We start from the raw sequence: 11,378 nt of genomic DNA, 5'->3' as shown, positions 1-11,378 counted from the left end.
TCCCTTCCCCAATCTCCTTCCCCCAGCTGAGTTGAAGGAATCATAATGAATATCCCACAATTGCATAAGATACTGAAAGATCACCATCTGGAAGATGGATTTTCTAAATTGCTGCAGTCCAAAAGCTTAAAGGTTCACTGAATAGATAGAAATGGATGCCAAGTTCAAATGTAAAGAAATAAAAAAGAAATGAAAGCCAGCTTTGGTTTCAGAAATCATTGCCTGCTTAAGATCATCCATACTCAACTGAGAGATAAAAAATGTGATTCAGGGTAAAAATGGGCATAGAAAGAAAGGCAGACCAAAAGCTGGCAATTTGACAATGGATTGATGCAGTTCTCATCAGCATGAGAAAAAACACTAAAAGAAGCCAAGCAGTAGTGAATCCAAAGATCAACGAAAGCAACCTTTGCAATAAGGATGACATTCCACAAGCAGAGGCATCAGTTGTAGAGATCAAGAGACAATGAAGGATTGCCTTCGATGGTATCAAGACCACATCTTTGCAAAATAAAGCACTGAAATGGTAAAGTTATCTCATACTGTTTTCTTTTAGTCGTGATGAAAAACAGCATCTACCTTAAGAGGATGTTCATTTTAATGCAATCATCAAAATGACAATATAAACAATCTAATGGGACTACCTATGCATTAGTGAACTTTCATTTTCTTTCAAGACAAACACCAAGCACATGCTTTTTAAAGTATGCATGCCATTAAGAAATGACTATCCTTCAGCAAGGAATACAACTGAGAAAACTTACAAACCAAGAACCTGATTCACGTTACATGTTACTTTCCCTAAAGCACGTTGTTGGTTTGAAATTTCAACTGACAAGTTTACTCTGCCTTGGATGGGATATGGTTGCCACCAGTTGCAATCTTGTAAAGGTAGAATCCAGACATAAGTGCACTGCAAGGGAACACAATGTTCAGGATGTGACATATAAATGCGACAAATTGTGTTATTAACACAACATGAAACATAAAGCATGATCACATGATGCTAACAGAAAAAAAAGGAGAACAAATAACCCTTCAAAAAAACTAAAACTATATTTTTCATGCTTATCCAAAAGTTTATGAAGCAAAAGATACACCTGTCAGGAGAAGGCCAACAGTAAATTAAAGTGTGGAGACGAACAAGTAGGCTTGCTCCGTGAAAACTGGTTGCCGTTTCTTAGCTCACAGGAAAAGAATTTCAAACAAAATTCTGCTTAATTTTGACTTCTTCATTAGTGTCAGGTACATGAATCAATTTCTGTAGTACTGTAGTTTGATGTCAAGTTTAATTTAGTTTGATGCCAGGAAAGGGTAAGCTTGCCCAAAGTTAAGAAGCAGGGATACATTAATTTATGTTCCAGTTTCACAGTAGCATCTCAGGATAGTTTTAAATTTGCAGAATCATTAGTTTCTCAGAACAAGATTTTATAGGTTGAATCAGTGAATGTCAACTATTAACTATAATGTTTCAACAGATCCTGCAGTATTTGTTTTATTGGTTTCCCGTTAACCAAGAAAAAAGAAAGAAAGAACCAACGTATGAAGGAAGGAAAACTAAAAAGAGAAAGGAAAAAGATTCTAGTTTACTCCACATCAAACATTTGCAGCTCCTTATATGGATTCAACAAGACCATTAATTCTAGTTAGTAACTTCTAAGTTACCATCTCAACACTGAGACAGTGAGGGGGTTGACACGAAGCACAAATCGTTTTCTTGAGAAAACACCAAACTTAAATCTTAAGTTGCTAGGAAAGTCCTAAGATGTTTCACCATTTGATGTTTATAGGAGCATGTCTGTGTAAAAAGACATTATTTTTTATTTGACCATATTCTCCATATATATTTTTAATTACAGAAGACTCCTACATTATTAAGTTAACCAAAATGCACCTCCAAAACTTCTATTTGACACCAACCTTTACAATGACAATACCGTCAACAGCCATACATTCTCTGCCTAGTTTTACTATTAAGTATGAAATATTCAATAATCAATTTTCAAAGAGAAACCCCATGCATACGTAGCTTGAGAATCTAAATCTCAGTAATTCTCTATGGATTTTTTTTTTTATGTCAATGTGTGTTTCCCATATATCAATGTCTTACATAAGTGTTATAAAAGAGGATATAATCCGTTAGCCAATATGTGCACGTGTGCATACGTATATAATTATTCAAATAAGTGGTAGCAGAGCCCGACCAGTGGATAGCACCTATGAGACACCTGATTATGGAACAGTTTATTGAGGATGGAAACTAACATGCAAAATATGATGGATATCAATAGCAAATTGACTAGATATTCAACTGGGCAAACCTGAGAGCAGCAACTACCCCAGCTGGCATTATCTTGAATGTTTCAAGGTATCTTTGCCCCATAACATATGCTAATATAAGGGCACAAACTGTGTTGCAGACAGTAGCAAGAAGATAATGTCAAACAATGGAAAGGAGAAAATAGTAGGTAGATGGGGAAAAAAAGAAAAATAAGTAATAAAATTCTTTTTCTTGATTTAGTACCACCAACAAATTAGATGAGTCAATCAATATTAGTCCAAGAAGGCAATTATCAAAAAAATAACAGAAAAAAATTTATAACAACCAGAGCATTTAAAACAAGATTAAAAAAGAAAAGCAAAAATATAACTTCTTGTTGTTTTTTCCAATCAAGTCCTCTCATTGACAATAAAAGAATGCTTCTGATATCTGAAGGAAATGCTTTTGTCAGTTCAGAGTGAAAAGTAAGACAGCTATGTTACTGCTTTTCAAGGTTGTTCAATGAACTCTTAAACTAAGCAAGATTATCTAATTCCTAGTTCAGATGCTACTGAGAATAACAAAAACAAAATATTTGAATACTTTGTAATATAAAAGTTACATAGAGCTATCACCGCACCTTGAGAGAGAGAGAGATGGCAGTAATGTGCCACCACCATTGTTGGAATACTGAACCTCCCCCAAGAGCAAATCTTTAGAAGAGGGGTGCCCACCATCGGATTTAAGTCATGTTCGCTGTGTTTTTTTTTTTTTTTTTTTTTTTGAGCAATACCAAGGATTTGACCCCGGACCTCCTGAAGGGCAAGCCTCTATGGGAAAGGTGCCAACCAACTCTGCTAACAGTTGTTAGCCAAGTCCTGTTCACATGACATCATCTCTTTTGGAAGTTGGAGGGATGATGCTGAATAAATGTAAACAGGATCTCCAGCCACTAGTTTCAAGTTCGGTGTATCCCAAGTCTTTTGACAAAGTGGTATTCATTTTCAGTAGTTTGAATGAAGAAGAAACACAGAATACAATGACAATCATTACATGTTTCAAGTCTTTTCAAATTACAGAAGCCTTTGACCCTACTACGGTTACAAAGATGGATCCTAAGGAAGCTACAATCTTTGTCAAATTTTGAGCCACATATACTGGAGACTTGCTCTAACTGAAGCTTAAAATGAAGACCTTGGCTCTATTAGCGAGACATTTGTTCCAAAATTCCGATTGCAAAATCAACTCAACATGGATACCATATGCAGTGAGCACCAATGTGCATCACAATTTTCAGATTTTCAGAGCAATTATCTACTGTTGGCTGGAAGAGAGATCCTAAAGCAAAAGGGGCAACATAATAAGTATCTATGCTACTGCAAACTTAGGAAGCCAACAAACAATTCTCAAATAGAGTTCGTAGATTCACAATCAAAGTCAAAAGTGATGCAATATATAGAATCATTTCCATTGACAATGTGCCTATGAAAAATGGGGAAAAAGCATTATCTATTTAAAACTGTCCTCTTTATATTAATGTGATCACTTCATGATACAACAAGACCCCTTCGCAGACAGCAGAGATAACTTAATCATGAGTGACAAATAAGAATCCAGTTTGTGTACCTAAGTATATTTTGTTAATAATCACCATGGACTTTGGATATTCACCAAAAAAACACCAACTCAGATATTCTCTCTAGTCGAATTTTCTCATGTTCACCCTCAAAACTACCTCAACCAAGCTAAAAATATTTTTGAGCATATCCCAACTTCCCAAATTCAACCCTATGTACCATCAGAGAAGTGTACACCACCCATAGTCCAAGGCTTCAGATATGTATACAGGATTAACCAGAATCCAGGATCAGCAATTGCTCAAGTTAACACATAGAAATTGATTCAGGTACAGTGATAATGTGAGTTTTCTGGCCATTATAAAGCCTTCAATGCTGGAAATCTCCATTTCATCATGACTATGGTCATGCATCCGCACAAACTTTTGGGATTTTCGACCTTGTCATCACTTTCACCCTTTTATGCCACTCAAGATAAACACGAAGCAGCCTGTGATACAAGACCCTCTTAGTTTTTTTATATCGCCCTTCTTAAAAAATGCCCTCTAGAGATCTATCCAAAAGTCAATTGTATCTAGATAAAACTTCAATTAGTATTCCATAAATTATCATTGATAAGTCTGCACCATTGCAACCAGCACTAACACTTCCCACTAAACTACCTTTTAGATTGCAATTTCACACCTTGTGTCTCCTATCCTTCCCTTGCTTGCCAGAGAACAGAAATTGCATTATTAAATCAAGAAAGGGTTAAAATCTTCACTGTTAATGACCAAATGAATTCCCATTTCCAATCATCCGTATGACATAAAATCACCTCCTTAGTGGTTATCATTTATCAGAGGAGATAAAAATGAACTAGGAAGTAGCTAGTAAACTGGAGAAGTAGCATGTATTAAAATGTCAGTGCTTTACTTATAATAAACAGCTTAATCCAGAAACTGTGACCTACCACCTGAATTGCAAAACACATCACCTAGCCAACATCTCTCATAAATATGCTAAACTTTTCTTTCTGAATGAAAAAAAAAACATTATAAGATAGTATTAAGATAGCTCAATTAGACACGCAGACGAGAACTTTCAAGTCATATGAATCTATCTAAACTTCACATGATAGCTTCTATTTCCTCCTTGAGCATATGACTCCTTAGAAACATCATCCATTCTTTATTACGAAAAGCTGCTATATTAGAGAAAAGGTGTTATAAAAAGGAAAACAGTGAGTCCTAATCTCGTAGACCAATTGCACTGTAACTAGACCTTGCCATTTATCATATTTTGAATAGAATAAAGAAGGAGATAGAAGAAAATAGAGAACCATCTATTATTTGGCTCACAAATCTATTGATCGATCGCTTCCTCAATACGAAGTAAACATAATTCAGCAAAATAAAAAACATATCTATAGCATAGATATCAACAAAAAAATGCAATAGAATCCGATGGCCAAAAGAAATCAAACGAAGGGAAATGGATCGAGGAGATTGTAAAAGGCTGGACGAATCAATTGAGAGTAGTTGCACACCTGTCTCAAGGATCAGGGCGAGGGAGGAGTTGCGGCGCTTCTCGAAGGCCTTAAGGCTGACGAAGCCGGCGAGGAGGAGGAGGAGGCCGGAGCCAGCGCCGCCGGCCAGCGAGGCGGTGCTTCCCCTCCGCGCGTAGCCCACGAGCCCTCCCACCAGGATCAGGAGCCCGTACGGGATCGTGAAGCAGAAGTCGTGCATCTCCTCGTCTCCTCTGCGAAGTCCCCAACAACAAAGCTTCAGCTTCAACTTCAACTTTCTTCCCGAGAGCAAAGGAAAGAAGAGAGAGGAGTCTTTGGCGATCTCCAAAGGGTTGTCTTGGGGAAAAGAAAAGAGAGGAATGAAAGAAACGGGAGTTAGCGGTGGGACGGGGTCCAGGAGAGCGGCACGGCTGGGGAAAGTGTGGCCTCCACCCGCCAGGGCCGTAGAGAGGAACCTTCGGCCCTGTTTGGGGAGCTTTTGGAGGGCCAAAAAGCACTTTCTGGCCCTCCAAAAGTACTTTTAGCTAAAAAATGGTATTTGGTAAATTTTCCAAAAAGCTGTTTCAGCTTTTGCGGGAAACTGAAAACAGCTTTTGGAGGGAAGCTCCAATTTGGAGCTTTCCGAAAACGCTGTTTTCAGCTTTTTCGCAAAGCTGTATTTTTGACCAAAATACCCCCATTTAAAAAAAAAATTTCCTCCCAAAAACCTCTCTCTCACCGTCTCTTCCTCTCCCACCCAACCCCACTCCCTCTCCCCCGCCGCCGTACCCTCTTCCACTGCCCCGCTGTCGCACCCCCTCCCTCTCCCCTGCCCCCATGGTGGGGAGGTGCCGAAGAAGAGGAAGACGAGTGGTCTTCCCCTTCCCGCGGCCGCCGCCGGCGATGATGCCCCTGTCACGGAAAGGCCCGGCGCCCTCCTCCTTCCCACGATGGGGAGGGGCCGAAGAACAGGAAGAAGAAGGGGGCGTCCTCCCCCTTCCTGCGGCCGCCGGCGGTCACAACCCGCCCCCCTCCCGCGTCCGCCACGGCCCGGCGCTGTCGGCCTCGCGGGAGGAGAGCATTTCCCAGGTGGCCAGCCGCGGCCGCCGAGACTGCCGCGGGCACTGCCGGCCACGGCCCGGCCCCGTCCCACAGCCGCCGGCGGCCCCGGCCCGGCCCCCTCCCGCGGCCGCAGCAGCCTGGCCCTCTTCCAGCGCCGCCGGCTGCGCGGGAGGAGAAGAAAGGAGAATGGGGGAGAGGAAGGAAGGAGAAGAAGAGAAGAAAAAAAGAAAAGAAAAGGAAAAAGAAAAAAAAGAAGAAAGGGAAAGGAAAAAAGAGAAGAAAAGATAATTTTAAAAATAAAAAATGAATAAATAAATAAATAAATATTTATATAAATGAATGAATGAATGAATAAATAAGATAATAAATAAATATATTTCAATATTATTAATTATTTACACTAATAATTATAATATTTTATACCTTTATTATTGTATTATACTATAAATATTATATTATATTACATTACATTATAATATATTATTATGTTATTTTAAATAATTTAATATTATGTTATATTATGAGAAATTAATTTATACTAATAATTATAATATTTTATACCTTTATTATTGTATTATACTATAAATATAATATATATTACATTATATCATAATACATTAATATGTTATGTTAAATAATTTAATATTATGTTATATTACCAAATATTAATTTACTCTAATAATTATATTACTATTATGCTATATTATAATAATATTATTTTATATTACAAAAATATTATATTATATTGTATATTTATGTATTAATATATGTTATGTTTTATTACATTTTGTTGTATAATACTATGCAATGTCCTTTATGGTAATTTTGTCATACAAAAGTACTTTCTCAGTTTGTTTACCAAACACAAAACAAAGTACCACAGCACTTTACGAATGTAGTTACCAAACAGCAAACAGCTTTTTATAACAGCTCTACTTCAGACAGCTCTACTTCCAACAGCTCTACTTCCAACAGCTCTACTGCCAACAGCTCCCCCAAACAGGGCCGAAGTCTTCATATCAGAGCTGTCAAATTTTGATCAGGACGGAGCATTGATTCCTGATGATAGTATGATAGTAAAACATTTTTTTTCATAAAATAGATGGATCATATTCGTACCTATGTCGCATGAATAAATATAATAAATTTAGAAAATAAAATAATCGAAAGGTCAACCCCAACAACAGTTTTTTTTGTTTTTTTCCAAAATAACGACAACCCAATCTGTAGCCCTCCGGGTAGACATGCTTAGGGCTCAAGGATACATGCTCTCTCAAAATCCATTCGCATACGGTGTAGAAGGGGCTGTGCATCCATTGTTCCTCTCTGAATCAACCTAATCGCGATGGCTAAACCACCCTCAGTGGCTATGAGGTCAGCCCTCAAAACCTATACATGTCCAAGTCGCCGTCAGCTCTCCTTAAGAACTAAGATATTAAAGATCTAACTTCCGTCGGCAACTACAAACTTGAAATTTAGGCGTTCAATCACAAATCCCACTTTATTCCTACTGCCGCTGCCAACCATAGAGCCGTCAAAGTTGGCTTTAAGATTGCATGGGATGGAAAGTCTGCAAAAATGTGGGTCATGGTTGCAACCTTTCAATATAATCATATTAAAAGGAAAAAAAATGGTATTTGTATTGACGGTTAAAACTTTGAAAAAAAAAAACTCTGAATGTTAGGTAAACTGATTTCTAGAAACTAGGTGGTGGACCGCCTCGGAAGTCGGAAGGTCCCATGACCCCAACCGCGGCAAGCCTGGGGCCGTCAACCTGCGTGTCTCCCTCCGCGGCCACCACTCCCTCCTCCGCTCCTCCGATGACCCCCAGGATCTCGATGAAATTCTCCGACCCTTGGCCCCCTTCTCCGACCCCGATGCCGGCGGCGCTGTCGTCATCGTCGAGTCCCTCCTCATCAACCTCCTCAGCATCATCGAAGGCCTGGTGTCCCCGGATCTTCTGCTTCTCCTCGACATCATCGAGTTCCTCCTCACCAACCTCCTCGGCTCATTTGTTCGCCGAATCTAAGGGGACCAAGGTCAAATCCCACGAAAAGTTCAGATCTGAGGAGACAGCCGGAGGGGCGACGGCCGGAGGGAGACCTTTGGCGGCTTGGCAGCCGAGGGAAGAAAGGGAGAGATGGAGGAGGGAAAGAAGGAAAGAGCCGTTGGATCTCATCTGGTGATCTCATCTCCGGCTTCGAGTCATTGGATCTTGGAATTGTTAGCCTCCATCTATTTTATTTGGGATGGAATCAGGCCCAATGAGGCCCATATATTAAACAGGTTATACGAGTTAAACAGGTCAGACATCTAAAACCTGTATCCGGCCCAATTAATAAATAGGTTAAACGGGTCAACCTGTTTACGATCTGAACCTGTTTAGGCTAAATCCAAACCTGTTTATGGCGGGTCGAACATGGGTTGGATTGGTGGATTGGGTCATATTTTGCCATCCCTAGGTGGACGGTAGAGACCAGAGACTGTAGCCGGAGAAGACTTTTTTTTTCTATTTTTTTCCCGATAAAAATATCATCTAAACCTTGACTGAAAATCTTTTTATCACTCACAAGCACCTATACTTTTTTTACACCTTTTTCCCCTTTTAAGCACCACCATCTTTAAGGGAAAAAAATATAAAATAAAAGTGCCCCAGGCCTCAAAAACCACTGGTATCAGATGAGTGATGGGATTCCAGGAAAGACAAATTTAAACCTTTTATTCTGGAGATGTCTCAATTAGTAATTTTATTTTTAAAAAAATCAAAGAAAAGTTCATTGTTATTTTTTAAATATATATATTATAAATATACAAAAAGTAAAGTGTTTCGAGGTCAACAACATGATTATGAATCAAACCTCGTTTGCTCATGTCTCAATTGTGAGAGTTCGAGCTCTCAAGTTTAGGCACAAACTTGACGGTCCGGCTTCCAAAAGTGTATATAGGCTGTCGCTTACAGCATGACTATGCTAGACATCATGAATCAAACAGCATTTCTCATGCCTCTATTGTGATAGAGTTTGGATTCTCTTCAAGTTGGAGGACTAGACTTGATGGTCCATTTTCCAACCATGACCGTCCATGTATTGCACTACTGCCGTAATGTATCGAGTTCCATGTATTGAAAGTGCTACCATTCCATCTCTTCGTTATGTAATTCATTGACAGCCATGATGGTAGAACCATACCATCATGTTCAGAGATAGTCCCCGAACTTGAGAGAATCCGAATTCATGGTGATAGCCAATATTCTCTTCTTGATTTCATCTTCCAATCTGCAAGCTACACAACTCTTTATAAATTCAAGAAACATATATCAACAATTAAACTCTACAAAGAGATGGTTGTAATTCATAGAAGGATAGAACCATCCAATTTTCGTTAGCATGGTTGCACATGATCAAATTAATATGATAAAAGTAAACTTCAATTGAGGTATATATATATATATATATATATATATATATATATATATATATATATATATATATATAAAATATTTATGTGTATATATATATTGATATATCTTAGGAGAATTGGTAATTAAGAATGTACCATGGGAACATATTACTTCTTTACCCATGGAGAAAATGGAATCGAACTTTTGCAAGCTCTTTATTTTTTTCAGAAAAATTGATTCGATTGGATTTAGGAAAAATACAGAATTTGACGAACGTAAGGTCTAAGTCTTCTTTTCTTTCTTTGATTTATTGATGAATCATAAATTGAGATACATAGCTCCATATAATATTAGTGAGGTTCACTTTTGCACAATTCATATTATATTTCTGTTTTTAGTTTGAATAAGATTAAGTTTTTCAAAAATAGACACAACTAGTAAAAGTAATGCAAAAAAAGTTAAAATGCTGTATAAGGTAGATCTCGAGTCATGCATCAACTTAGCCTTTGTTCTGCCTAATTCTTCTCGGATTGGAAAATATACTCATTAAAATTTTTTCCAAATAAAAAATTTAAAATTTGATTGACTCATTTCAAGATCCAAAAGATGAACTATGGCTCTGATTGCTACTATATTGCAGATCTCGAAAAGTTATCCAATTTTTTGAAAAAAAATATCTCAATTCGGTGCCGTATTACCAAGTTATGGCCTCTAGAAGTTTGATACATGATTCAACTTTCTAATATGGCAAATCTCACTCCTGAACTAAAGTGGCCTAGATTGAGTCTAGTGATCAGTCTAAATCAAAAAATTAAATAAATGGGCTTAGCTAAGATAAATAGTGTACAAAAATAATTTAGTTCGTAAGAATCAAGAGAACACTTGAATGGATTGACCCTATGCATCTATATTTTTAGTATGTGCAGTGCAATAATATAGGATAAAGTAATTGCCCCATGGCGTGCAACTTGATGGTGCAGTAGAAAAGGATATTTGTTGAATAAACCTTGCTAATATATGCACTTCTTTTTATATTTGCTGTTAATTAGAAAAAATAGGATAAATCAGCAATTTACAAGAACTTATTTATCAATTGCACATATAAAAAACTATTGTTCAAGAAAATTGCAGATATAAAAACTAAAATTTTAAATGCATAATTGATTGATAGGATCAAATCCTATATATCAATTATTTCATTATATTAGATCAATCAAGTGCTTCCCACATACGAATTTTGTTGTAGTTGATCCTTGCATTATCCGACAACTAGGACTCAATTGTGCTCTTGAACGGTCTTCTGATATGTATGACCTTATCAATCACTATTAAACCATTATCAGAATTCTTCCACCGGATGGATGTAATAATACTATGATGTAGGATTTTTTTACGACAGTCCCACTAATCCAACAGCCGGTTTCTCTAGTACCGAAGTCGCCCCTAAATTCTAGGATTTTTTTATCACCTTATAAAGATTTTGCCCCTAATTGCTCCAAATTAGGGTTTCGTTATAGCGTGAAACGCACCCATGCTGGCCGATTCCAGATGGGGACCAAGCTTCCGGCAGTCAGCAGCACTCTCTCTCCTTCC

The 11,378-nt window shown here is 37.9% G+C and overlaps 1 protein-coding gene across 2 annotated transcripts; it reads right to left on the bottom strand.

Moving 5' to 3' along the window:
* Positions 1-623: 623 nt before the first annotated feature.
* LOC103717138 (protein FATTY ACID EXPORT 5-like) lies at positions 624-5,782 on the bottom strand. Of its 2 annotated transcripts, none has more exons than XM_008805414.6 (3): positions 5,366-5,775; positions 2,322-2,409; positions 624-913 (listed from the first exon to the last, which is right to left on the bottom strand). In XM_008805414.6, exons 1-3 carry the CDS (start codon positions 5,562-5,564, stop codon positions 841-843), a joined length of 360 nt encoding a protein of 119 aa, XP_008803636.3. In that variant the 5' UTR covers positions 5,565-5,775; the 3' UTR covers positions 624-840. The 2 variants fall into 2 exon arrangements, with proteins under 2 accessions (XP_008803636.3, XP_038987791.3); XM_039131863.3 differs by lacking the exon at positions 624-913 and adding an exon at positions 920-2,228 and having other exon boundaries at positions 5,366-5,782.
* Positions 5,783-11,378: the final 5,596 nt, after the last annotated feature.

This window comes from Phoenix dactylifera, chromosome 9 (assembly GCF_051530095.1).
Source record: "Phoenix dactylifera cultivar Ajwa chromosome 9, Ajwa_hap1_PhDact_Kaust_v1.1, whole genome shotgun sequence".
Lineage (NCBI taxonomy): Eukaryota > Viridiplantae > Streptophyta > Magnoliopsida > Arecales > Arecaceae > Phoenix > Phoenix dactylifera.
Note: the sequence above shows the minus strand (reverse complement) of the source record. Positions and strands in the feature narration are given on the sequence as shown.